The sequence below is a fragment of the Prenolepis imparis genome, unplaced genomic scaffold (genome assembly GCF_030444845.1).
Source record: "Prenolepis imparis isolate NDT839.2.m4 unplaced genomic scaffold, iyPreImpa1.0 SCAF_9, whole genome shotgun sequence".
Lineage (NCBI taxonomy): Eukaryota > Metazoa > Arthropoda > Insecta > Hymenoptera > Formicidae > Prenolepis > Prenolepis imparis.
The window spans coordinates 4,481,283-4,505,273 of record NW_028141167.1 but is presented as its reverse complement, the minus strand read 5'-3'; the positions used below and the strand labels follow the sequence as shown (position 1 = coordinate 4,505,273).

Sequence of the window (23,991 nt, the reverse complement as noted above, 5' to 3'; positions counted from 1 at the left end):
TTCACGGTTGCATTCTGAGAAGAAGGACATCGCGATACGGCTCGTAGATCGCGTCAGGAATGCGCAGCATGCATTTACATAACTAGTTCGGATCATCGGCATCGCGTTTCATGCATACACAGTCACACGTACACGATGCTTAAGAAATTGTGGAATAACTGCGCGTTCGTATTATCGAGAAATAACGTGCGAAACAACGTCGCTCGCGATTTCTTCATTGAGTATCGGTATGCTTGAATTTCCCATCGCGAAATCTGTGTCACGAGTTAATTAGTTGATGAGCTCGCTGTACATGCGAGGAAAGATACGTTCTGCGATTGAAAGGTTTATCTAAAGGACATTAAATACAATATTTAAAGATTCGCCTCTTATCCACGATCGAGATATCTGTTTCGCTTATCTCCTTCCATGTGACACGCTCGATGGCAAATGTGACGCAATCTTATGAAAAATTATTTTGAAAAAACTAACAATAAGATTTTGTTGTAATACTTTTAATATATTTTTAATAATTTTATCTCATGCTGATAAATTAATCAAGATATGAAACCTTATATTTAAAAAATTAGATCAATCTCATTATATATTATATTATAGAGAATTATCGAATTGCAATATATTGCTTTTGAACAATTGCTTCTGCTAGGAGCTTCGATTGAATTTTTTTTTCATTTCTTTATAGCTCGTAGAGATCTTGTCCTTTCGATTGTAGCGAAAATATGTCACAACCGGCAATTTCGAAAGTGACTCCCTTTTGCTTCTGGGAAATGACAGTGTTCCATGAATTACAATACACTTGGTTCTGCTCGGTGGAACATGGCGTACTAGCGGACCATCCGTGAAACCTATCGAAGCGAACATCCGATCGAGAGAGAAAAAAAGAAAGAGTGAAAGAATGAGAGAGAATAGGCAGAAGGATACCGGGCGATCCACCTGCGCTTCTCGTACTCTTGACGATGACGCGAGAACACGCGGTCGCACGCACTACACGACGTGTGCTCTCGACTCGCTCGGCTTTGCGGTTGCACGCACCGCGAGCATTCCCACAGCGTGTACGCGCGGAAAAGTCGTCGAGCAAGTGCGCGACTTCGTCGCGATTCCGCGACGATTCACGCTCGCTGATCACCGACACGACGTAGGAATTCGATACACACTGATACGCCGCCAGGAGTTTCTATCCGGCCAACCGGGGCGTAAGACATTCCTAAAAGTAACATTGCCAGTAAAACAAATTGACTATTATATACAAATACTTTATAGAATATTATAGATATCGAGAAATGTACGCATTTTAATTGTTTATGTATAATCAATTTTTTTTTAATTAACACATTCTTATAGTTTGTTGCGTAATATATTGCGGAATTAATAAGAATTCCAGGCGATGATTAGACATTGAGCATCGAAATGACAAGCTCCTGTTATACGAGCGTGTGAACGTTTTCGTCTGCCTTTGTCCTCGGCAACAATTGTTTCGTACGTTTCCTCCGACATTGCATTAATTATGTTCTTTTTTTTAATTAATCAATTTCTCTCTAAACGACTTTTTTGAAGCTGGAATGCACGCGCTGGAACGAGCTTACGAGGAACTTAAGTAAGCGGGTCACGCATGTCCCGCTGATCGTGAAAAGAGGGTCAACGTTAAAACGCGGCTCTCGCACGGATCATAAATAATCGCGATTATTTGCATTCCGCGTGCCTCGCGCGTCTATAAGGCGGATCTCTCTCCCTGTCGCCGATCTCAGGCTTCTTCCTTTTACGTATACCGGAGCCCGTTTGTGCGATCGTCTCGTCGTGAGCATTCGTCGTCGCGTGTAATCAGCTGCGAGCCCACCCGCCCGCGCACGGACGGTCGTATGACGACCATCCGCGACCGGTTATCGCGGCATCGTGCGAGCTTCTCGGTAGTTCGAAGGTGGTCTTCTTATCTCCCGGAGTGGAGCTGGAACGTGTAACATCGGCTGTCATTCTCTCCTTCGTCGACTCGGCCGTGACTTTGTCGGCGAGCCTATCCGACGACGAACACTCTGAGGGCGGACGAAAGGTGCATGAAATGCGCGCGGAATGCATTAATCGGCGCGTAAGATTTTTTTTTTTTTAAGGAGAAGATACGTTCGACGCGCCAGCTTTTAGCCAAGTAACATTCAGCCAAGTAATATTCAGTAGTGAATAATACGAATAATAAATCATAAATATAATTTGTCCGTATTCGACGCATATTAAAGCTGTTTGACATTAATCTGTCAAACATTCGACGGTAAACTGTGCTGCAGTTGCGCCTTTCATTTTACGAACATCATCTACATATATCTCGTTCCCGTTGGACGATCCGCATTGTTCGAATGTGGGAGAATCGTCGCATAAATCACCGCGATACAAGGCCGCCGATCGCACGTGAGGGAAGCGCGCGGAACAGCTGTTGCCGGACAAAGGCGCGTAAGCCCTGATTATGGCGGATGGCTCGTCATGTCGATACTCAACATCCAGTCATCGGCTGGAGATCCCTTAATCCCGCAATACATTACACAACGAACTGTAAGACGATGAACGTGTACGTGAAATTTTATAAAACATTCAAGCTTTTTTATTTCTTTGCTTTATTTCTCGTTCTATTATCGCATCGCGCCGTCAAACTAATTCATTATTGCTGATTAAATGTTTCTTGGCATTTAACTTTATTAATAGAAGAATTACATAGATTGAAAAATTAATATATATACATTTTTTAATATCTACATAGCTATATTATATAATAATAATTTAATTTATTTATAACTCAGATATCTGAGCATCACGTGTCCTTTTATTACGCATGACATTCGATATATCGGACATATGTATGATCTTCGAACGGTTGCGTCAGTGCGATTCGGATTATTATCGTACATTACAATCGCAGCATCGCTGTTTACGGCAAACATAAGTATTTCCTTCCGGTGGACTGAAGCTTGCGGACACGATTGTCCTTGGCGAGCCGAGAGCTCGATGAGTCAACTCCGTTTGACCGTGAGATTGCTTCTTAAGTTTCTTTATTATCGCTTCGCCGCCTGAATTTCGTCGTGCTCATTTTTTCGCCTTCTTCAACACCGCACATTTCTCCCATTTTGTCAGTCTCTCATTAAAATCTCTTTTATTAAATAAACATATTCAAAAGTAGTACGCTACATTGTAGAAACCTAATAGAACGTAAGAACGAGTGAATGGAATGCGAGAGAATGAAAAAAAATTTAATATACAACATTAACGCAAAATTCTCTCTATACTATAGAAACGCGATATTTCATACACTTCACGGCGCTTTCTTAATTTTTTCTACCGTGCAAAAACACGCCGTGTAATTCTAGGACACTGTATTTCAACGGAGAGCAAAAGAGCTCCTTCTCCGTGAAAGTCACCGAAGGAAACGATCGGAGTCGTAGTTAAAAGACGCAGTTCTCGCGTTAAGTGAACGCGGCATATAGTATGTATTTATGTATATATTACGCACGCTACTTTGAGACCTGCATTATGCAGGTCGTGGCTTCTTGTTTTCTACGTGTATTGTATGTACCACAAGGTGGAGATTCTCACCCACGCGCATACGCAAGCATGCGTGTATTTCACTTATTACGAGGCAGGAGAGATGCATCTAGTATTTTACTATCGCCTGCACGCATTCTGTTATTGTTATCTCGCCTTGAAAGATAGACTAAATTTCTAGTCTATTCACACTAAACGAGCATTGAATCTTTAGTACGCGCATATTGAGGAAAAATTAAAAAAACAATTTTAGATTCGAAGTCCAAAATTGGTCCCCCATTTTTTAAATTAAAAAATTTTTTTAATTTCACAGAGATGTCATAAATGAAATAGTAACAAAACAATTTCATTCTCTATTAATTGCCTTTACAGAAATAAAAAAATAGTTACACGTACAGAGTATATTTCTATAAGATTACAAAGACACGAGGAAGATGAAGAAGAATGTAACATATCGAGCAGTTCGGCGTTTTTATCGATATCTCGCCAAGTGTCGGCGCGTTGAGATTTGGCGTCGCGATAACAGAAGATTAATATTTGCGATGTGCATGCGTGCATTCCCGGCTATTGGGCGGACGTCGCGCATCCGGTGCATACGAAATGACGGTGCGAGCGAGCGCGGCTGAGGGACCGCGCGGAATGTGCGGAATGCAACGGGGCCCCTCGATGATCTCGAGCCGAATACCTTCGGGGTCCGGAGCTCCCGTTTTTCGCGACCCGTCGTCACTCGTCACTCCGTTCCGAACCGAGGGCGAAGTTCGGCATGTCGATATACGCGGCATGTTATCGTAGATGAAATTTATTAGGCGAAGCCGCTAAATAACAGATGCAGCGTTGAATCGCACATATTTTGTATATTTTTTTATATACGATTGTGACAACAGAGAACATTTGTGATTTTTAAGAGACAAAGTTAAAACTATATTAATTTCTTATGAAAAGAAAGAAAAAAAGTATATTCCTAATAAAATATATTTATATAATAAATATTTTCTTTTCTTGAAATTAACAGATGCGATGAAGAAAATGTGAATATAAACATTATTAAAAATGTATTCCTCAAAATTTATAAATGGGATAAAAATCTATATGTGTAAATTTGTTATATCACGCGAGATATAAATAAAACTAGGATAACTTCGAAGTAAATTCGTATTCTCTTTGAATGTAAAAGTGGACATATGGTCGACCTGATCCGGACGTTTGCCCGGGGTTAAATAATGCGACCCGAACCCTGGAACCGTAGATATCCGCTGCCGGACGTACGCCCTGTTCCCGGATACGGTACGTGTCGTTAGAATAATATGGTTATCGGTCGACACACGCAATGCCGATTTCCGCGTGCTCGTGCGTGTGCAAGTTGGGCGGCTGGGGGTTAACAATGCGACCGACCATTCACCGGACACGGTCCGGGCGAACTGGTGAACGGTACACGATCAGCTAATTCGGTCCCTCCACCGGAATCCCCCGCGCGCAGCAGGTGCATCCGACAACGCGTTCGCATTGCGTAGGTGCGTACGTACCGTATCGCCGACCATGCACGCGTTGCGCATTTTGTATAGGCATCTGGAACGAGACCAATTAACGCTCCCTGCCGCGGAAGAGAATGAGAGAAGGAGAGAGAGAGAGAGGTAGGGAAAGATCCAGACGGCGCCAGTCCGAATACCAGCCAGAAATGGATCCAGAGAGGAGATCGCGGCGATCGTGACCTTTCCTTTGAAAGTTCAATTGCAAGGCATACAAAATTTGTTCAGTTTCTTCCGAATTGGAGAAATGCAATATTTAAACAACAGAAATTTATTTATAATAAATAATATAATTAAAAAATTATAATACCTTATCTGCGATTAATATTTTTTGACAGTAATCAGCTGATAACTGTCAAAAATATTAACCGAGAATAAAGTATTATAACATATTATTTTAATTTTATAACACATTATTTTAAAATTTAATTATGAAATTAACGCTTTAATCAGCTGATTTCTGTCAAAAAATATTAATAAAGCCTTAACTTGCTAATTAAATTTTAAAACAATAATAGGTTAAAAATATTAAAATAGTAATATGCTGTAAATAATATGTTATAGTACCTTACCCGCGATTAATACTTTTTGACAGAAATCAGCTGATAACTGTCAGAAATATTAATCGAGTTTAAAGTATCATAACATATTATTTAAAATGTATTATAATTTTAATTTTTATAACAACACATTTTAAAATTTAACGAGCAAATTAACGCTTTAATCAGCTGATTTCTGTCAAAAAATATGAATAAAGCATTAATTGCTATATGTTATAGTACCTTATCCACGATTAATATTTTTTGACAGAAATCAGCTGATAACTGTCAAAAATATTAACCGAATTTAAAGTATTATAACATATTATTTAAAATGTATTATAATTTTAATTTTTATAACATACATATTATTATTTTAAAATTTAACGAGCAAATTAACGCTTTAATTTGCTAATTAAATTATAAAATAATAACATGTTATAAAAATTAAAAAAATATGTTATAATATTCTTTAACCTCGAGTATTATGTTTGACAGTTATCAGCTGATTTCTGCCAAAAATATTAATTGCATAGAAGGTATTATAACATAATATTTAAAACATATTACTATTTTAATTTATAATATATTATTATTTTAAAATTTAATTAGCAAATTAACGCTTTATTAATATTTTTTGACAGAAATCAGCTGATAACTGTCAAAAATAATAATCGAGGTTATAAGATATTATTTAAAACATTATTTTAGTTTTTATAACATGTTATTATTTTATAATTTAATTAGCAAATTAACGCTTTAATCAACTAATTTCTATCACAAAAATATTAATGTGAAGCGCTAATTTACTAATTAAATTTAAAAAAAATTTAATGAAGATGGAAAACTAATTGTCAATGAAATAATTTTTTTTCTTACATATTATTCTCATGTGAGAGAATAAGGAAAATTATTTACTTGAAATTAAAATGCCTGACCCTAGGAATTTATTAATGCCGACAGTGACGCGCAAGACCGGTGTTCTTCCGCAATTTTTAATCCGTCCTATCTCTACTCTTTGCTTCTGCCTCGTCGGCCTTGCTATCGTAATTAAGGGCCAATTTAATTAAGAGGGAAGGATATAAAAAAAAGTCGGCAACGGCACGAGGGCTACTTCGCAGGATGAATGAACTTGTCGCGCGAATATGTAGAACCCTTGGGTATACTTTTGATTCGTGTGTGTATGTCTATATGTGTGTGTATGTGTGCGTATCCCAAGCAAGAGACGCGTGACTGCGAAAGGCTCAATGATTCTAATTAGTCGTCCTAGTTTGCGCTTGTTTAAAGACACTTAGTTTATTTCTACTAAGCTGCGTGGAACCAACTATCCAAGACGCGAATAGCATAAAAATGTATTTAACAAAAATAAATATATTATTCCGTAATATATTACGTACTACAAACATCTGGTATCGTATATTATTTTATAGTTTTCATGGGTTTCTTCGTTTCTTACATGTCTTTTCGTATTTGTATGTTAACAGAATGAAGAGATGATCGCGAGTCTGCCAATTAACGGCAACGGCAGCGGGGGGCCGGTGAGCCGCGTGGGTCGTGGATTGGCCCTTCACAGGTCCAACTCCAGTTTGGAACTTCCGCACAGTCCGGATCCTACCTCCCGGGTGCCAGAGACGCCTCTCAGAAGAGAGTATGGATCTCACGGTACGCGTCGAGCAGTTTATTATTTTATAATTAAGAAGAGAGAAAATATTTAGGTAATAATATAATTTTGATCTCAATTTTCCACATTTTAATATTTTTTAATAATTTTTTTTTTTTTAATATAATTATTGCACAAGCATTTCGATCTGTTGCAGGGAGCATAGACGTAGTGGCGCAGTCCATCACAGCCGGCGAGAACTTCTTCGCTATCCTGCAGGACTTTCGACCGACAGAACAGCGCGGCGCCAGCGATTATCTGCGCCGCGTTCACCAGCAAGACGGAATCGGCCAGCCACTCGACGTCGACGAGGTTTGCGGACCGACCGGCGCCGGTTCCAGTCCGAAGCTACGGCTGAAGCTGAACAGACTGTGGGGCGGTAAACCACCGCGAGCGATGGAGGAGACGTGCACCAGCCCGATGGTGTCGGCCGACGTGGAGGAGCGTCACCGGAGACGCGCGTTTGCCCACTACGACTGTCAATCGTTAACGGCAAATCTGGGCTACGCCGCGAAACTCCGGGGAATTCTTTTAGCTAGGAGAAGAAACACGGCTACCGGAGCGTCCGCCGCCAGTGCTCTGAGAGCCTCCACCCCTGACGAGACACCTGAGGAAGATGCCGGTGATGGCAAAGGTACGAAAAAAAAATGGATTTTGACAAGACAAAAGTTAAAGAATCGTCAAACGATTCACTGTTTCTTTAGAGAATCTCACTTCTTACTGCGATTTCAGGCAACGATTTGCTGGAGCCTTGTCCCTTTTTCCGTAACGAGATCGGCGGCGAGGGAGAACGCGAGGTTGGTCTTACTCGTTGCTCGAATGGCAACGGAGTTCACAGACCGTCGCTGTCCTACGGCGTCTCCGTCCTGGAACCGCCGCCCAGCGAGACTCTATGGAAGTACACCTGTCCATTGCAGAAACGACCCTTGCCTATCGAGAGCGTTGACGAGGGGGCTCATTATTATCGACGATATTTTCTCGGTAAATGAACAAAGTACAGGCCGGTTTAATCGTAAATCTTTTGTCCAGTTACGTAAAGAATTTTCGCCGAATTAATAATTGTATACTGCGTGCATTACAAAATGCGCAATTTAATTTTTTATATCTAACTTTTATTTAAAAAAAAAACATAAGCATAAACTATATAATTTTTTATCTAGACACGGAGTTTACAAACTCTCTAAGAAATTAAATAGAAAAATTCGCGAAAATAAATACGAAAAATTTTGCAAAAACTTCGATTATTCGCTCGGATATAATGTAAAGAGAAAGGAATATTCTGCCGCAGGACGAGAGCATCAGAACTGGTTCGGAATGGAGGAACAATTGGGACCGGTGGCCATCAGCATTCGCAAGGACGTGAATCAGTATCGCGTGATCGTGCGCACGTCAGAGTTACTGACGCTGCGCGGTTCCGTGCCCGAGGAAGCTCTCGGCATCAGGCCGCAAGGCCGGCCGCCTACGAGGGAGCTCTTGGAGTTGGTCGCGCCGGAAGTGCAGCTGGGTTGCCTGAGGCTCGGCACGCCCGCCGCTGAGGAAGCGCTGGCCAGATTGGACGAGCAGGGATTGTCCAGCAGATACAAAGTGGGCGTCCTGTACTGTCGATCCGGCCAGAGGACCGAGGAGGAGATGTATAACAATCAACACGCCGGTCCGGCCTTCTTGGAATTCCTGGACGCTATCGGTACATTATTCTTCATCCCAATATTGTTTAGTTTTATATGATAGTGAAGTCAATTATTATTATCTATTAGAATATATTTCTTCAAAGAATGTTTTCGAGATATATGCATTAACAGGCGAGTTCACAAAGTTTAGTGAGCGGGAAATCTCTCGTCAAAAGTCGATAAAATTATTTTCTCGTAAACATCGCGAATAAAAGTCGGGGGAGACTTATACATGATCTTATACCGTGATTCTCATCGGTACTTCACGGATAGTTTGAGACGCTTTACCGCTGATTAGCCGATTCAATGTTTCGAAATGATTTTACCTAAGCTACTTCGTAAAGTTAATCATCCGCGAACGCGTGCACGTAACTTCGCGATCGTTATGTGTGGACATCGCAAATCATTGCCTCGGTTATCCTTGTTAACGAGAGTTACTGTTGCATGCTTTCTAAAAGAGAAACGCGCGTTCTATTTTTTTTTTTTTTTTTTTCGAACGTCGCATCGTTACTTTTTGCGCCGCTTCCGCGAGCATCAGGTCGATGGTTATCTCGATACTTAATTTGTGGAACGTAAACACGATGCGTAATCCTGCGTAATCTTCAAAATAAAGGAAACGATTTGAATATATATCTTATTTAACATCTTATTTAACACATATGTACGCAATGACGATAGATTTTTTTTTTACTGTTTGCTACATATTTTATATTTTCTCGAAAAGATATGATCGTGCTTGTTTCAAGAAGCATCCTCTATTAACATAATAATTGTCCATGACTAAATCGCGAAAAACAAAATTGATTACATCGCTCGATGTGCGAATGTAATATGCGCGCACCAGAGGAAGTCGAAGACACGTAACGAGACGGCCGACGATTCTCGGGCCGTGCGCCGGGCAATTGAGATAATTGCGGGTTTTCATGACACACAGGCCAAAGAATAAGACTGCGAGGATTCGAGGGTTACAAGGCCGGGCTGGATACCAGAACCGACTCTACAGGTACACATGCGGTAGCGGCGACACATCGCGGAGCGGAAGTCACCTTTCACGTGTCCACCATGCTACCCTTCACGCCTAATAACCGGCAACAGCTGCTGAGGAAGAGGCACATCGGAAACGACATAGTCACGATAGTTTTTCAGGTACAGTTCCACACTAACATCGCCAGGCGATTACGCAATCGTGTAACAATAATGAGCGCGTGGATATGACAAAGCTCTTGCGACGCGCTAGATTTATTGTTTGCAGCCTGTTCACACAGGCGAGAGCAGCGTTATGAGACATCGCAATTATGTTCGAGAATGAATCATTTATGAATTATTTAATTTTGCATCGGACTCCGGATTACGTACTTACGTCAGAATTTGATTTATAGGTGTTGACGACACCTTCGACTAAATAGATTAAACGAGTATATTGATTTTGTCTATTGCGCGTAGCTTAATGAAAGATCTTGTAATTCTTTAGGAACCCGGCGCATTACCGTTCAGCCCGCGAAGGATACGCTCCCAGTTTCAACACGTGTTTATCATCGTGCGAGCGATAAATCCTTGCACCGATAATACGCAGTACAGCGTGGCGGTGTCCAGGAGCAAAGACGTGCCCATCTTCGGGCCACCCATTCCGCAGGGTGCTACGTTCACGAAAGGAAAGGCTTTTGTGGATTTTATTCTGGCCAAGGTTATAAACGCCGAAAATGCGGCTCACAGGTAAAATAATCGTGCATCTTCATTTCTTTATTATAAAGTCGATAAAATTAATCGAGCTGAATATATATTCCCTTTTCTCAGGTCTGAAAAATTCGCTACGATGGCCACCAGAACGAGACAGGAATATCTGAAGGATCTGGCTACGAATTGTGCTAGTACCACAGTTGTCGACACTGGCCAAAAATTCTGTACGTTGCAAATTTTTTTAGAAAATTATCTATTCAGTTTTTTAAAGTCGTAATAGTAGTAGAATATATTGGGAATTATATATTTTATTTATTAACGAAACCATTTTTTAAGCGATTTATTTTCGAGATAATAAACTAAATATTCATAATTGTTTGATGTGTTTAGTATATTAAAATTATTAATAACTATTTTATGATTAATTAAATTCGAAATTATTGTAATGGCCATTTTTGAGAATATCTGTTGCTTCTTTTTCGCGAAACAGCGATGCTATCCTTCAGCAGCAAGAAGAAGACAACGGTACGACCGAGACTTTCCTGCGATGCGTCTCAGCGCGGCGCGATTTGCTGGCAGGTCATACTCGAGGATAGCAATCAGAACACAGATTGTTACTTAGGTATAAGCATAGACACCATCGTGCTGATTGAGGAACATTCTAGGCAGATAGTATTTGTCGCTCCGTGCGTGAGCGTGCTCGGATGGCACGTTCAAACAAATAGGTAATCATCCCCTTTGGTTCTTTTAAACGTCTAATTAATATTTTCATGTGCGTTAATATTTTTGTGTATTACACACATATTATTTTACAACTTAAAAATTTGTTTAATGTCGATAGAAAATTAAGTCCTTCAATGTTCAATCGCAATTAAATTCTGAAATCGATTGTTAAGCGCGCAACCGCCACTTATTGCTTCGCTGCATTATTCAAGATCGGTTTATCGTAAGAACTACTTGCGGACGATCGGAAATCGAACGACTGATTGCACTCTAACATGTTTGTTTCGCTCTGCGCCTCAGTTTAAGATTGTATCATCATCAAGGCGAGTGCATCACCATACACGTACGCGGTGATTACGGTGAGAGGGACGAGCTAATGGAAATTGTGGCACGACTCCGCGCCGTAACTCAAGGCGCACCGGCCTCGGAGCTGTCGTTAAAGAGAAACAGCCTCGGACAATTGGGCTTCCACGTACAACCCGACGGTGTTGTGACGCAGGTCGAAAGTATGGGACTGTCGTGGCAGGCGGGCCTGAGACAGGCCTCCAGGTTGGTCGAGATTTGCAAGGTGGCCGTGTCGACCTTGAGTCACGATCAGATGGTCGATCTGCTAAAGACCAGCGCCCAGGTTACCGTCACCGTAATACCGGCAACGAACGACGGAAATCCACGAAGGTAAAGGATCCTGAATATTATCTTACTTATTTATAATTATTATAATATATTATAATTATTATATTTATTATTATAATATATAATATATTATATACCTATATATAATATATAATATATTATATATCTATATATTATATATAATATATATTATTAATATACATATACATTATAATTATTAAATTTTAATTATTTTATAAATAAAATTCTCGGGATAAAATTAAGTTCAACCAACCTGGCAATTAAATTTTCTTTACATCGCTTTTATAAGTTTAAGTCTCGCACAGTTTTTAGTTTAAATAAAATAATTAATATAGAAACGCGTTTCCTTTTTCCTTTAAATTAAATTATCTAAAGATATTAAATAGATTCTTTAATTCTGTTTTCTACACGATAGAGGCTGCACGTTGCAAAACTGCCATTATTTGTCGAATAATTACGAAGGAGATTATGAGAACGTGACGAGCGCAGATAATACGCCGAGTCAGCAAACTGCGATGTCGCATCAACGGCGATACGATCGATCGTTCAGCCCACCGCGATCGAGCAACAGCTCCGGGTACGGTACTGGATCGAGCTCTAGATCGTTCAACGATCCGCGGTTTCCATTGGAGGGTACAATGACTAGCAGCAGTAGCGGACACAGTAGTGCCGATGATCGTTGGTGAGTGATTAGAAATGAGATCACATTAACCTTTCGCGATTCACATCGTAACGTTAACAAATCATTCCTTTTCGAACTGTCGATCGTTGAACGTGTAAAATTATGGGAAACATTGCGTCTCTTTATCAAACTTAATTAATATTAGGAAACAGAGAAAACAAAGCATATATTGTTCTAGGTACGAGCTTCTAGAACCGCAGGATCAAGACGGCAATCATCGGACGGCGGATGGTACGCCGCCTCCGTTACCAGCGCGACAAAACTATCAAGTCGTGACACCCAGCAAGTCTAGCCAGAAGAAGGACAAGTCTCATTATGCCAGCGCCAAACAACTCGCGGATAGCTCGAAGCATCGCGAACATAATCACGAGCACTATACGAAGGAGAGCAATTACGTGTCGTCGAAAATGATTCAAGAAAATGCGCGGCATGAGAATTATCAGCGGCAGCTGGACAATGCGCATCGCGGTCAGGATCACGTCACGACGAATTACGTGAAGCTGCAGAAGGAGCGATACGAGATCAAGCAAGAAAATTTATACGCTTCTCAGAGAGAGCTTCATAAGAACGATGCGCAGCACCATAGTGGCCATCAGAAGCTAGGCGTGTCGAACTCGCTGCCGTTGACGCATAATGCCGTTTACAGCCTGCCAAAATCGGGCAGCAACAACAACCTCGGTAGGTACAACGAATACGAACAGTCTGGCGGCAAGTACGATTACGAGACACCTACAAAAGTGAACAGAAATTCCAAGTATGAGATACAAGAGGAGAAAATGGTTGAACGACCAGCGGCCAAGTACGAGCACGATGTACGAGGATGTCACGAGAAGAGAATCGGCTACGAGTACTCGGAGGATATTTACGAGAAGAGGAACAGCAAGTACGATCTAGAGGCCAAATACCAAGAGATGGAGTGTCATCACGGTGGCAACGAAAGGAAGCACAACAACGACAGCAACAACGAACATAATCGGGAGTCCGCGAAGTACGAGATATCGCACGATTTCAAGGTAGGCGAGAAAGTCACCTGCCTGAAGACTAGCATATCGGAGCGACCGGTGCATAAGGTAAGCGTTGAGTACCGACAATCGAAGGATTTCCCGACCAGTCTGCCGCCGGAAGTTCGAATATCGGACGTCAATTGTCCGGAAGTAACGACGCTGCCCAGCGAGGACGAGCTGTCGAACGGCTCTGGCAGCGTATCGCCTCGACTGCGACGAGCCAATAAACATCGCGGCGGCAATCGCACCCCGTCCAGCGGCAGCTCCAGGAATCAGAGTCCTCGACCGAAGCCGGGCATGAGAAATTCGCACAGAAATTCCGCGAATCTGACATCCAGCACGCTGCAAGAGGACCTTATGAGATTGATTAATCCCGATTACATCGCCGACGACAGTCAAATCAACGTTAACAACAATCTCGTAAATAGCGTGATGAATCCGAATCAAAATTCGAACAAGATAAACAATAATATGCTGGAAATCCAAAATAGATGCAGATCCAGAGAGAATTTGTGCGGCAACAGCGCGTCGACCTTGAGCGTATTACCTGCGAATGGACAAGAAAATGGGAACAATGGATCGGAAGTGATCCTGACGATGGCCAGACCAGCTACAGTGATCTCCAACGCCAGCACTGCCTCGAGCCCAGCACCGAGCGAGAATAAATTGTCAAAAGAGGAAAGGTGTGAAAAATTAGACTTGATACTTAATCAATAAAAATAATTTTTACACGATATTTTATGTACTAAAATAGTAAATGGATAATTTGTTTTATAACGTAATGATTCTTCTTCTTTAGATTATCACCACGTGTTACGAAACCTCTTCATCCGATCTCGAAACCGCATAGCAATTTGACACCAATCAAAGACATGAAAAATCACAACGATGCGAATGTGGATTGTTGGAAGAACCAACACACGGATTCCAACAGATCGATGAAGCAACATCCTCAAGACTGGTCCGATGACAGACTCATCGATGGATGCAATACGAATACGTAAGTAATATAGGGCGTAAGCATATGTTGGCATATGTGATGTTGAGCGCGATTGATAGCAACATTAACGCTTTCGCAGGAATTCCGTTTCGGATTTGAAGTCTCATCTATCTACTCTCGAATTGAGAATGGCGAGGGAGACGCGTCTGCGACTCTCGTTGGAGGACGAGGTGCGTCGATTGCGCGATGAGAATCGACGTTTACAGGAGTTCGAGAATCTACGACTCTCCTTGGAAGATGAGAACCGTCGTCTGAAGGACGAGAATCACGCAGCTGCACAGCAACTCCGGCGTTTCACAGAGTGGTTCTTTCAAACGATGGATCATCAATAATCAGTATAAAAATAAATTTAGAATGTTTTATTATTCAATGATTGTTTCAAACGATGAATCCGATAGCACGATAATCAATATACTCTTCATTTTCTGTCATATAAATTCATCATAAAAATTATTTATAGAGAACAAAGTTTGCGTATCTCATAAATATTCTTAAAGCAAGAACGAGTTATCAATTATTCAATCGTTTGACCGATTGCATTTACTTCATGTACGTTTTGTCGCGTTGCTCGAATCGGAGCACAATTTTTGTAAGTGCAGTATTAACATGAACCTGAATATGTAGTTGTTATAGTAGATCGATCGGAGATAGTCGCAAGAGCTTGCGAATGAGCGTAAACAGCGTAAGCGAGAATATTATGTCATTCGCAATTCTCCTTCGACGGTTTTCGATATTTTGTATTATATAGATTCGTTATATATATATTCTATTGTAAAGTATATAAGTTACCATCGTATCATTTCCTTGATTCGAGGATTCGTGCGTTGCAACTATCTATTTAGATCATATTTCCCAAAACTAATTACTGTACACATCCATCTTTAAGAGGATAGTGCACATTAAAGTATATAACGTTTGATTTTACAAAAACGACCAAATGACCAAATATTATTAGAAAAGTTAAGGGCTATTACTTTAACTCTGTAATTTATTATGCCTTTTATAACAGTCGCCTAGAGTTAATGAAATTTCGCACGTGTTAAAGCGCGTGCACGAATTTTTTTTTTAATAAGTGACAAAATATGATTCCGACATAATGTACAAAACTGACGTTTGTTAAAAATCATAAGTCGATCAATAAAGAGAAATATGTACTTCAACAATAATCTCATTCTTTAAAAAGGATCTAACGTAGGATATATTTTCATAATTTGCGATGCGTAAAAGCATCTATAAGAGCGCTTTAACACGGATTACGGATAGTATATGTGTAAGAAGCAGGGATAGAACTGAACTACCAGCAGTTAGAATAAAATAGTTTATTGTAATCCACAGAAAAAAAACAAGACATTTCCATGATGCCTTAAGATCTGTCTGTCTCACTGTCACTGTCAGTTTAACAATTAGCTGCGATTACACTCTCTTCTGATTGAGATCGCGAAAACGTTTCATCACCGCATCGCGATATCGACAACAGTTCTTAATACTCGATACTCTACCTTAGCTCTATAGCTAAGATCCGGCCGACTTGTGATCGGATCGAATTATGCGTTTGGTATCCTTATAGATAAAAAGAAGCTATAGGACTCGCTGGCGATATCGCGATTCGGTGATCTGCGCTGATATTATCGCTCTCTCATTGTGTCGCGATACACTTATCCTCCTGTTCGCATTACGGAAGAATATCGCGTGTTCTCCTTCCTCTTTCATTCTTCTCTCTCCTGTTATTTTTTTTTATGACGCCCGTAAATTCCGGACATTCGATCTCGATCGCAATTTATCGGTGCTATCCAGAGACAAGCAAAATATTACTCCATTCTTGCGAGCGTCATGTCTCGTCGTATATTCTTCATATATCTGACAGTCTATTATTTATGCATTAAATCTGTATGTGTATCCATAAATTATTTCGTTTCTAATCTCTAGATCTATGTATACTGACATGTCCAGAGGACATCGCGATTACTGCGCCTTCTGAGAGAAAAGTGATTATGCGAGAGAGAATATTTGACTGCTTATAATCGAAACACTGTGAAGTAATATTTTACACAGCTCTGCATGTGTGTAGGTATAACGCTTATATCACCGAGGCTTCTCTTCGGCTTTTGTTCGCTTAAGTACATGAGAGAAGTTATGCCTAGCAAGTGTAATTTTACTCGTAGATGTAGGTGTATTTAAACACTCGGACTTAGTTTTATATTCTAATGTAGCATTTTCTCTATACAACTCTAATTAACATGCTCCCACATGGAAGTACATCTCCATTACGAAGTTTCGAATGAGTTATCATCGATGTGAACAATAAATCTCGAAAACGTGGAGCACTTCACGGACATCAGAATCATAATCGGCGTAAAATGCTCGGACGTTAAAGAACTTTTTCTTTTAAATAAAACTTAACATCTCGTTAACTGCGCACAGAATCTAAACTCGTAATGGGTCATTCGTTGCAAGAGCTCTTCAAAATGTCGCGCATCATTCATCTGTCATGGAAATTAATGAAATACCGATGAGTCGAGCGAAAGCACAAGAGATGTCATTCCGACAAGAACTTGAAGATTTTCACAATTGCATTTTCTCGCCGGTCAAACACGCGTGTCTGAGCAAGCCAAACACGTTCAATCCGCAAGATATCGCAAAGACATCTCTAGAAGACGTTTATAAAAATTTAGAGTGTCTCTACGATATCTTTCGGATATTTCTATTAAACTCGGAAGTCTTGTCATGTCGCTTGTATGCCTGAAGTGCCAATCTTATGCACCAAAAGCAACGAACAATGAGGCTCTTATTAAATATATCTCGTAGTTAGCGATTAAACGATATCCGCATTTAAGATTCCGTCTCGTGTTAGAGGCTCGGTATGAGTTACGCGTCAAGTATACAAGGAAACGTTAGCTAAGCGGAATGAGTTGCGCATGACAAAAAGATTGATCGATCCTATAAAGCGTTCATGGAGACTAACAGCGTAGCTTAGCACGTGTCGGGCTATGAATCATGCACGTTCAGAGCAAGCGGGCATTATGGCACACGAGGATAAATAAAGATATCGGATGGATTGAATCAAGAGCACCGGTTCCTTATATATTATACGAGAAGCAGGAAGCTTCCAAGTATCGGGATTATATAACACAGAATCTCGTGGAAAAATAAATGTTAATTAATTTGTTAAAATATGCTCTGATAAGGAATCTTATATAAAGCGATAAATAATTCCCATTGATCATCTCAATTATTTCATCGTGATAAAAAAGCGAAGCAACTTCAAAGAGAACGTATTTAAAAAAAGAGAGAAAGAAGTGAGAAGTATATATGGCGATATACTACTTTCTATTTACGGTAATACAGTAGCAAGTTGGAAGTAAAAAGGGCACAGCATATAAGAAAGACGAATAAAAGATGGAGATTAATCTACCGTGTACAATTTTCCACGTTATACAAGATGTTTCAAGTTTCAATGATTGATCTATTTTTTCCAACTGTTTATGGAAAGTCTTGCAAAGATTATAAAATACTATAAGAGACTTAAACTCAAATTTCATAAAATTATTTAGAGAGAAATTTTTAAGTAATATTTCTCAAAGTATATCGAAAATTTCGTTGATAGAATATTACAAAATTGTCGAAGAATACATGATGAAAACTTGCTGCGATGAGGATGAAACATCTTGTATTTCGCAATTCCGAGCAATCGTTTACGAACGAAAGCGAGAAGACGTGACTGACAGAGGATTTCTCACGAATCTCATCGTGACGATCTTATCTGTCAAGTTTCGTAATCGTCATTTTCTTGGTTGCTCACAAAGTCGCTACTCGTTTCACTCGCACGCAAGATTTGCCTGGTTCGTACGCACCACAAATCCGGCCGAAAGTTTACGAAAAAGTATAATACTTCACGATAAATCCATTCGGGACGTTCCAGCGAAATATTACACATTCTGATTTTTTTTCTACGCAAACTATCGATTCATACGTCGATTCGGAGGGCGCGTCCCCCGTTAAATACAAAAATACTGTTCTGATGCACCATATCTTTTCACCTATTATCCCTACCATTATGCACATTATAATCCCTGTAGTCTTTAACGCTCCGTTATCGTGGACGAGGAAAAAATTCTGACATACATAAGAATATAATTGATTATAAATATATGTATATGTGTTTGTGTGAAAAAAGAGAAGGAAATCAAGGAAAATTAGCGCAAAGTGCCAAAGTATCGTTTGCGACTCGCAATCGTTTGCTCTCTCATGCGATTTTTTTCTATTCCAGACCTGGTTGCACCAATGTTGATTTTGTCTAAATTTGTTGCCAAGCTATTATCAGATGTTGTCATAATAGAATCGCCAACTCGGAGCAGCGACTATATATATCTATCGACTATAACAATTAAAACATTATACAATATATTATACAAAAGGAATCAAGATGAGATTTAGACGAGTTTGATTAATAAGATGATTCCTCCAGACAGTAGTCTCTCATTGAGAGCTACTGCTTCTTGCAATTGCAAAGATAATTATCTTCAAGTGGACAATTATGCATCTAATTTCCGACAGTGTGGGCCGTGCATTTTAGATTCGTCTTTCCTGAAGAAAAGCTACTGCTCGGAGCTGATTAAACCATTGTTGGCGCAATCCGGTCTCGATAGACACCAAGAGAGAGAGAAAACAATGTTATAGCACAGCGTTATATGTATAAAAAAAAGGAGCGGTAACGGAGATGCCTTTAACGAAAACGATCGTCGATGTACAACATCGTTCCGCAGAAGAATCTTGCGTGAATTTTGGTATGCGCGCGTCGTACAGGCGACGAACTGTCATTCCATGTTGATTAACGTTAATACTACGGTATCGTTTAATTAATTTTTTTTTTTCAATAATCGCGGCACGGCGTGAAGCAAAATTCCGTTCCTTACCCCGCGCCGTTCGTTTCTTTTATCAACTACGATTATTAAATCATATAATTACATATATACTTTGTGTTGTGTTTTATATATATAATATAATATATATATTTATGTATATAGTATATATTTCAGCATCACAGTAAGATAGCGCCCTTCATTATTAAGTTATCGTCGATCAGCTCGGACCATTTATATTTTCATTCCTGTCAACAACGTACTCTACAACAATCCGCTTAAACATCGTCAAAGATCCCTCGACCGCGAACGCGGCGAGTTTTTTTTTACGTACTGTGAATAGGTGACGGAGAAATCTATCACCCGCGAAAATCCGAGACAAACGGGAGAGTATTAATTAAAAGTCGCGTGAATCGTATGTAATGTATAGCCAAAGGAGGCATAAACTGTCGGTTTTCCGCGAGTTTCTTGGCGAGTCGCCTCGTTCTGTTTTTACAGACAGATTCACAAACGAATGATGGACAAATCTCCAGAGCACAAAACAGGTTTTCTCATCGTGTCGGACAAGTGTTCGCGTTCTCTTATCACTAAGAAGGAAGAGAGAGATTTAATCAAACGCGATTTGTGATACTGGTCTGTGTTATCGCGCACGTCTCTATTTCTTTTTTTTTTTTCGCGCGAAAGTCATCTTGCATTCGGACGATTCAGATTCAAAGATGACGTACTGTCTAATACGCTCCTATTCCGTCCCTATCGATAAACAGTAAAATAGAGAAGAGTCTTACAAATATACATATACTCTTACAATTATATACTCTGAAAATAAATAGTTATAAAAATAAGCGAGAATTTTATGCTTAAAATACCTTAAGGTAAGAACTTAATTTAGTTTGCACCACATACGGAGTGGAATGTGTTTTCCTTACTAGAACGTACGAAGCGTAATTCTAACAGAAGTTCAACTACCAAGTGTAAAAAACATTAACGGCAACTTGATCATAATATAATTATCGATTGTGCAATAGCTCAAATAGTAAAAAAAAAAAAAGTGAATCAATAAATAAGAGTGCAACAATAGATTATAGATCTATGACAAAGACTGACGATCACCGAGAGAATTAGTCAGCGACATCGTCGACGAATTTATATATATATATATATATATATATATATATATATATATATAATTCGTAGAATAAATAACTATGCTCCAAAAAGATTGATTTACCCGCGGAGACAGATTAGGTACAATATTCGATTCTTTTTCCCACCCCTTTTTCCCCTCCCTCCCATCCCTTTACATCGCAAGTCACAGCTCTACGCACTGTGGAAGAATCAAGAGAGATATTTACAAATTTATTCGAATCGCGTTGACGATCGCGAGACAGCTCCGCGATCTCGTCCGTTTATAAACTTAAAAGCGGGGAAAACTTTTTTGTACTTTTCTACAAATTTTCTCTTCGTGCCTACTTTACTTTACGCTATTTATATATATATATATATCTAACGACGATATATCCCCGAAAAACGGTAACGTAAACGTTGCCTCGCGAGTAGTAACATCCGCGACGTCGTTGCAAAAAACGAGAGGGCTTCGTTCAAATCAAACGGCACGAAATTCATCACGACGCTCTCGAGAGTCGAGATTCCGAAGGAGTCCGAAGGACGATTCGCGTCCCGGAAATATCGACGAGGAACACCGAGAGCGAGGAAAGTCGGTATATATACATATATATACCTTAATGACTGTTTTGCGCGAACTACGTTGGATGGCCGGCCATTGCGCATCTCGCAATCTGCTCGAGAGCTCGCCGAGAGCGGAGAATTAATTTCCGCTAAGTGTGTATGTATGTATGTATGTGTGTGGTGGCACTTTCAATATTTCACTATACCGAAACGTCGGTCGAAGATCTTATACTATTCACGGCGCGTCCTCTTGGGACGCTGACTGACTCCCACGTCATCGCTGCCTCGCGACTTCTTACCGATTTGTACCTGACTCTGCGCCGTCAGTTGTAACGAAATCGCGTGGGTGTTTAGCTTCTCCGCCAGCAGCAGATCCTTGAGACCCTTCATCTTCTGACTGTACAGCGTTATCTTCGGCTTCTCGTTCTCGGAGTCCGTCTTTACTTCGGGCTCGACTTTCTTCTCCTGGGAGGTGGAAGGCGCAGAAGGTGGTAGAGTATCGTCCGGCGGCGCGACGAACGGCTCGCCCCCGCCCTGCAGCAGGTAATCTCTGTTAAGTATCTTCTCGCTGCAGGCCGCCGTCAGGGCTTGAATACTAGGATGCGTCGACGTCGAATTGGAGGGCACTTTGGACTCTAGACTCTTGATCAGATCTCGCGCCGCGTTACCCCGTTCCTTGGTCTTGCAGTAATTATTGTTGTTGTTGTTCAGCGTCTCCTCGGGACTCGTCTCCTTCTTCTGCGCCTCTTCCTTCTGCTTGGTCTCCGTTTCGTAACACTCTATTATAACCTGCGCGCGTATACTGGCGTCGAATTTGGAGATTGTGTTCACCAGCGGCCGGGCCCAACCTATGTGCAGCACGGGAGTGTTGGCACCCTCCTCCCACTGGCAAATGCCGTCGTAGAATCTCAGCAGGTACGCGAAGCAACGTGGTTGCCGCAGCAAGCGCTCATCGACACGCACCGCGTGTGGTATCAGTTCGTTGGCAATCTCCAGCAGCTCTTTGTATATCTCTCCGTCGTCCCGCGAATAATCATATCTAAATTTGTGTAATTGAGCGTTAATAAATGTATATCAATGAAACAGCAATATTTATAACATATTCGCTATCACTGACATGTTCAGTTGCAGTTGCGGCAAATGTTTTGAGAAAAATTAAGCAAAAAAGTTTAGAAAGAAAATCTCAAACACTTACTTTCGCAAAACATCGGCAGCATCGGCCCATGATGCAAATGCATTCACGTGCAATCTGTGCCGATACAAGTATCCTCCTAGGTAGGTGTAAGGATAGACATGCGCGTTACCATAAAACTTTCTTGCTGATCTTACAGCTTCCTATAAGAATATTATATTCATAAATACAAAGAAAAAATATCGTTATACAATATTTTAGCACGAAACAAACCTGAAAGACATCTATAGGTGGTGGCCTTCCTGGTGTAGGCGCAGCCTCCTCCAGTTCAGCGAGATTACCCAATGCCATGGGATATTTGGCTAAATGTCCCAAGTCATACAACAACCACAATAATTCCTGCTGGACCAATGCCACTTCGGCAACATCAGTAGTTGCGCTCATACTAGGGTTAATGGCTGACACTATAGTAGCCACCTCCAGAGCACGATTGCACACCATCGCTTGACCATTTAAATATAACCACGATCGAGATGCTACTCCAGGCTCCACTGGTTGTCCACGTTTGTCCTCGTTTCCCTTACCTGACAATGAACGATTGGTGAGTTTATCTTTGATATAAAATTAAAGAAGCATATAGAATCTAACAAAGAAGTGCTCTCTATATAACTCACCGTGCCATGTGACCTCTGCTGTCTCCGTTCCATCCTCTCCGTACACGACCCACGCGTGATCCTCCGACATGGCAAGGTGCACATCCTTGAATCCCAAGACCTGACAGCCAGCCACCACTGCAAAAGCGACTCCGTAGCAGTCCAGCTTGTTCGCAGTCAAGTAACTGTAGAGGCTCTGCAGATGCGCCCGGTCTTTGTAGTAGCTCCTGGTAAGCGAGTTCCATATCACGTCCGAGACCTTCTTGACGAGCTCCCTGGTGGCATATTTGGTGTCGTACACGGTGAGATCGACGGCGCCCTTGATCACCGCGTGGAATTTGGTATAGAGCGCCTCGGCGATGTGATACTCGACGGCCGGCAGCATCGGCTCGTCGTCGACGGCGTTCTCGCCGAAGGCGTGATTGCACGTCAGCGAGTTCTCGACGGCGCCTACGAGGATCGAGAGCAGCGCGAGATCCGGCTCGGCGCTGTTCTCCAACTGATTCTTGAAGATCTGCACGATCGCGGAGATGCTCCGGATCGGGAAGAGGGCCCTGTCCCTGTCATGAAAGCCCGCCATGTCGCGCAAAAGGCCCGGCGCCGATAACGATGAAACTGGGAGGCTGGGACGGCGCGCGCTCGCGCTCGCGACGACGTCGAGAGATCTACGACGCCCGAGTCAGGCTCGAGTCATACCGACGACGATGATGTATATTATTTTACGTCTCTCCCCCGGGCCCCTCTCTTCGCGCAACGGACGGTTCAGAGGCCGTACGTCGGTGCCCGCCGACTCGTCGTCCAGCTCCGGTCCACCAGTGAACGCTGAACCCACCAGTGATGCGCGGACGCCCTCACATCTCCGCACGCACGACAAAAGCCGCGGCGACTGCTGCTCGCTAGCTGCTGCCTGCTGCCGCTCTCCCCCCTCCTCTCTCACCCGCGCGCGTGCGCTGTCTCTCTGTCTCTCTCTCTCTCTCTCCCTCCGCACGGTGCGTTTCCATTCGACCGCC

The 23,991-nt window shown here is 41.3% G+C and overlaps 2 protein-coding genes across 4 annotated transcripts in view; one reads left to right on the top strand and one right to left on the bottom strand.

Moving 5' to 3' along the window:
• The window catches only part of LOC145941054 (signal-induced proliferation-associated 1-like protein 2), a 64,675-nt gene extending 48,739 nt beyond the window's left edge, over window positions 1–15,936 (top strand). Inside the window, exons 5-17 of one of the 3 annotated variants that reach the window (XM_083046843.1) lie at window positions 7,069–7,246; window positions 7,402–7,878; window positions 7,977–8,225; window positions 8,533–8,928; window positions 9,846–10,057; window positions 10,383–10,624; window positions 10,706–10,812; window positions 11,079–11,313; window positions 11,612–11,986; window positions 12,381–12,542; window positions 12,826–14,334; window positions 14,451–14,651; window positions 14,731–15,936. In XM_083046843.1, coding sequence (XP_082902969.1) covers window positions 7,078–7,246; window positions 7,402–7,878; window positions 7,977–8,225; window positions 8,533–8,928; window positions 9,846–10,057; window positions 10,383–10,624; window positions 10,706–10,812; window positions 11,079–11,313; window positions 11,612–11,986; window positions 12,381–12,542; window positions 12,826–14,334; window positions 14,451–14,651; window positions 14,731–14,983 — 4,587 coding nt within the window. In that variant the 5' untranslated portion in view covers window positions 7,069–7,077 and the 3' untranslated portion in view covers window positions 14,984–15,936. Of the gene's footprint in view, window positions 1–7,068; window positions 7,300–7,401; window positions 7,879–7,976; window positions 8,226–8,532; window positions 8,929–9,845; window positions 10,058–10,382; window positions 10,625–10,705; window positions 10,813–11,078; window positions 11,314–11,611; window positions 11,987–12,380; window positions 12,648–12,825; window positions 14,335–14,450; window positions 14,652–14,730 lie in introns of those variants that run through there. The other 2 variants (XM_083046842.1, XM_083046844.1) reach the window with 2 other exon arrangements.
• A 19-nt stretch (window positions 15,937–15,955) lies between these two features.
• On the bottom strand, window positions 15,956–23,869 carry Mnn1 (menin 1). The gene is made up of 4 exons (XM_083046854.1): window positions 23,003–23,869; window positions 22,602–22,912; window positions 22,392–22,531; window positions 15,956–22,235 (listed from the first exon to the last, which is right to left on the bottom strand). The coding sequence occupies exons 1-4, from the start codon at window positions 23,559–23,561 to the stop codon at window positions 21,428–21,430; spliced, it is 1,818 nt and encodes a 605-aa protein (XP_082902980.1). The 5' UTR covers window positions 23,562–23,869; the 3' UTR covers window positions 15,956–21,427.
• Window positions 23,870–23,991: the final 122 nt, after the last annotated feature.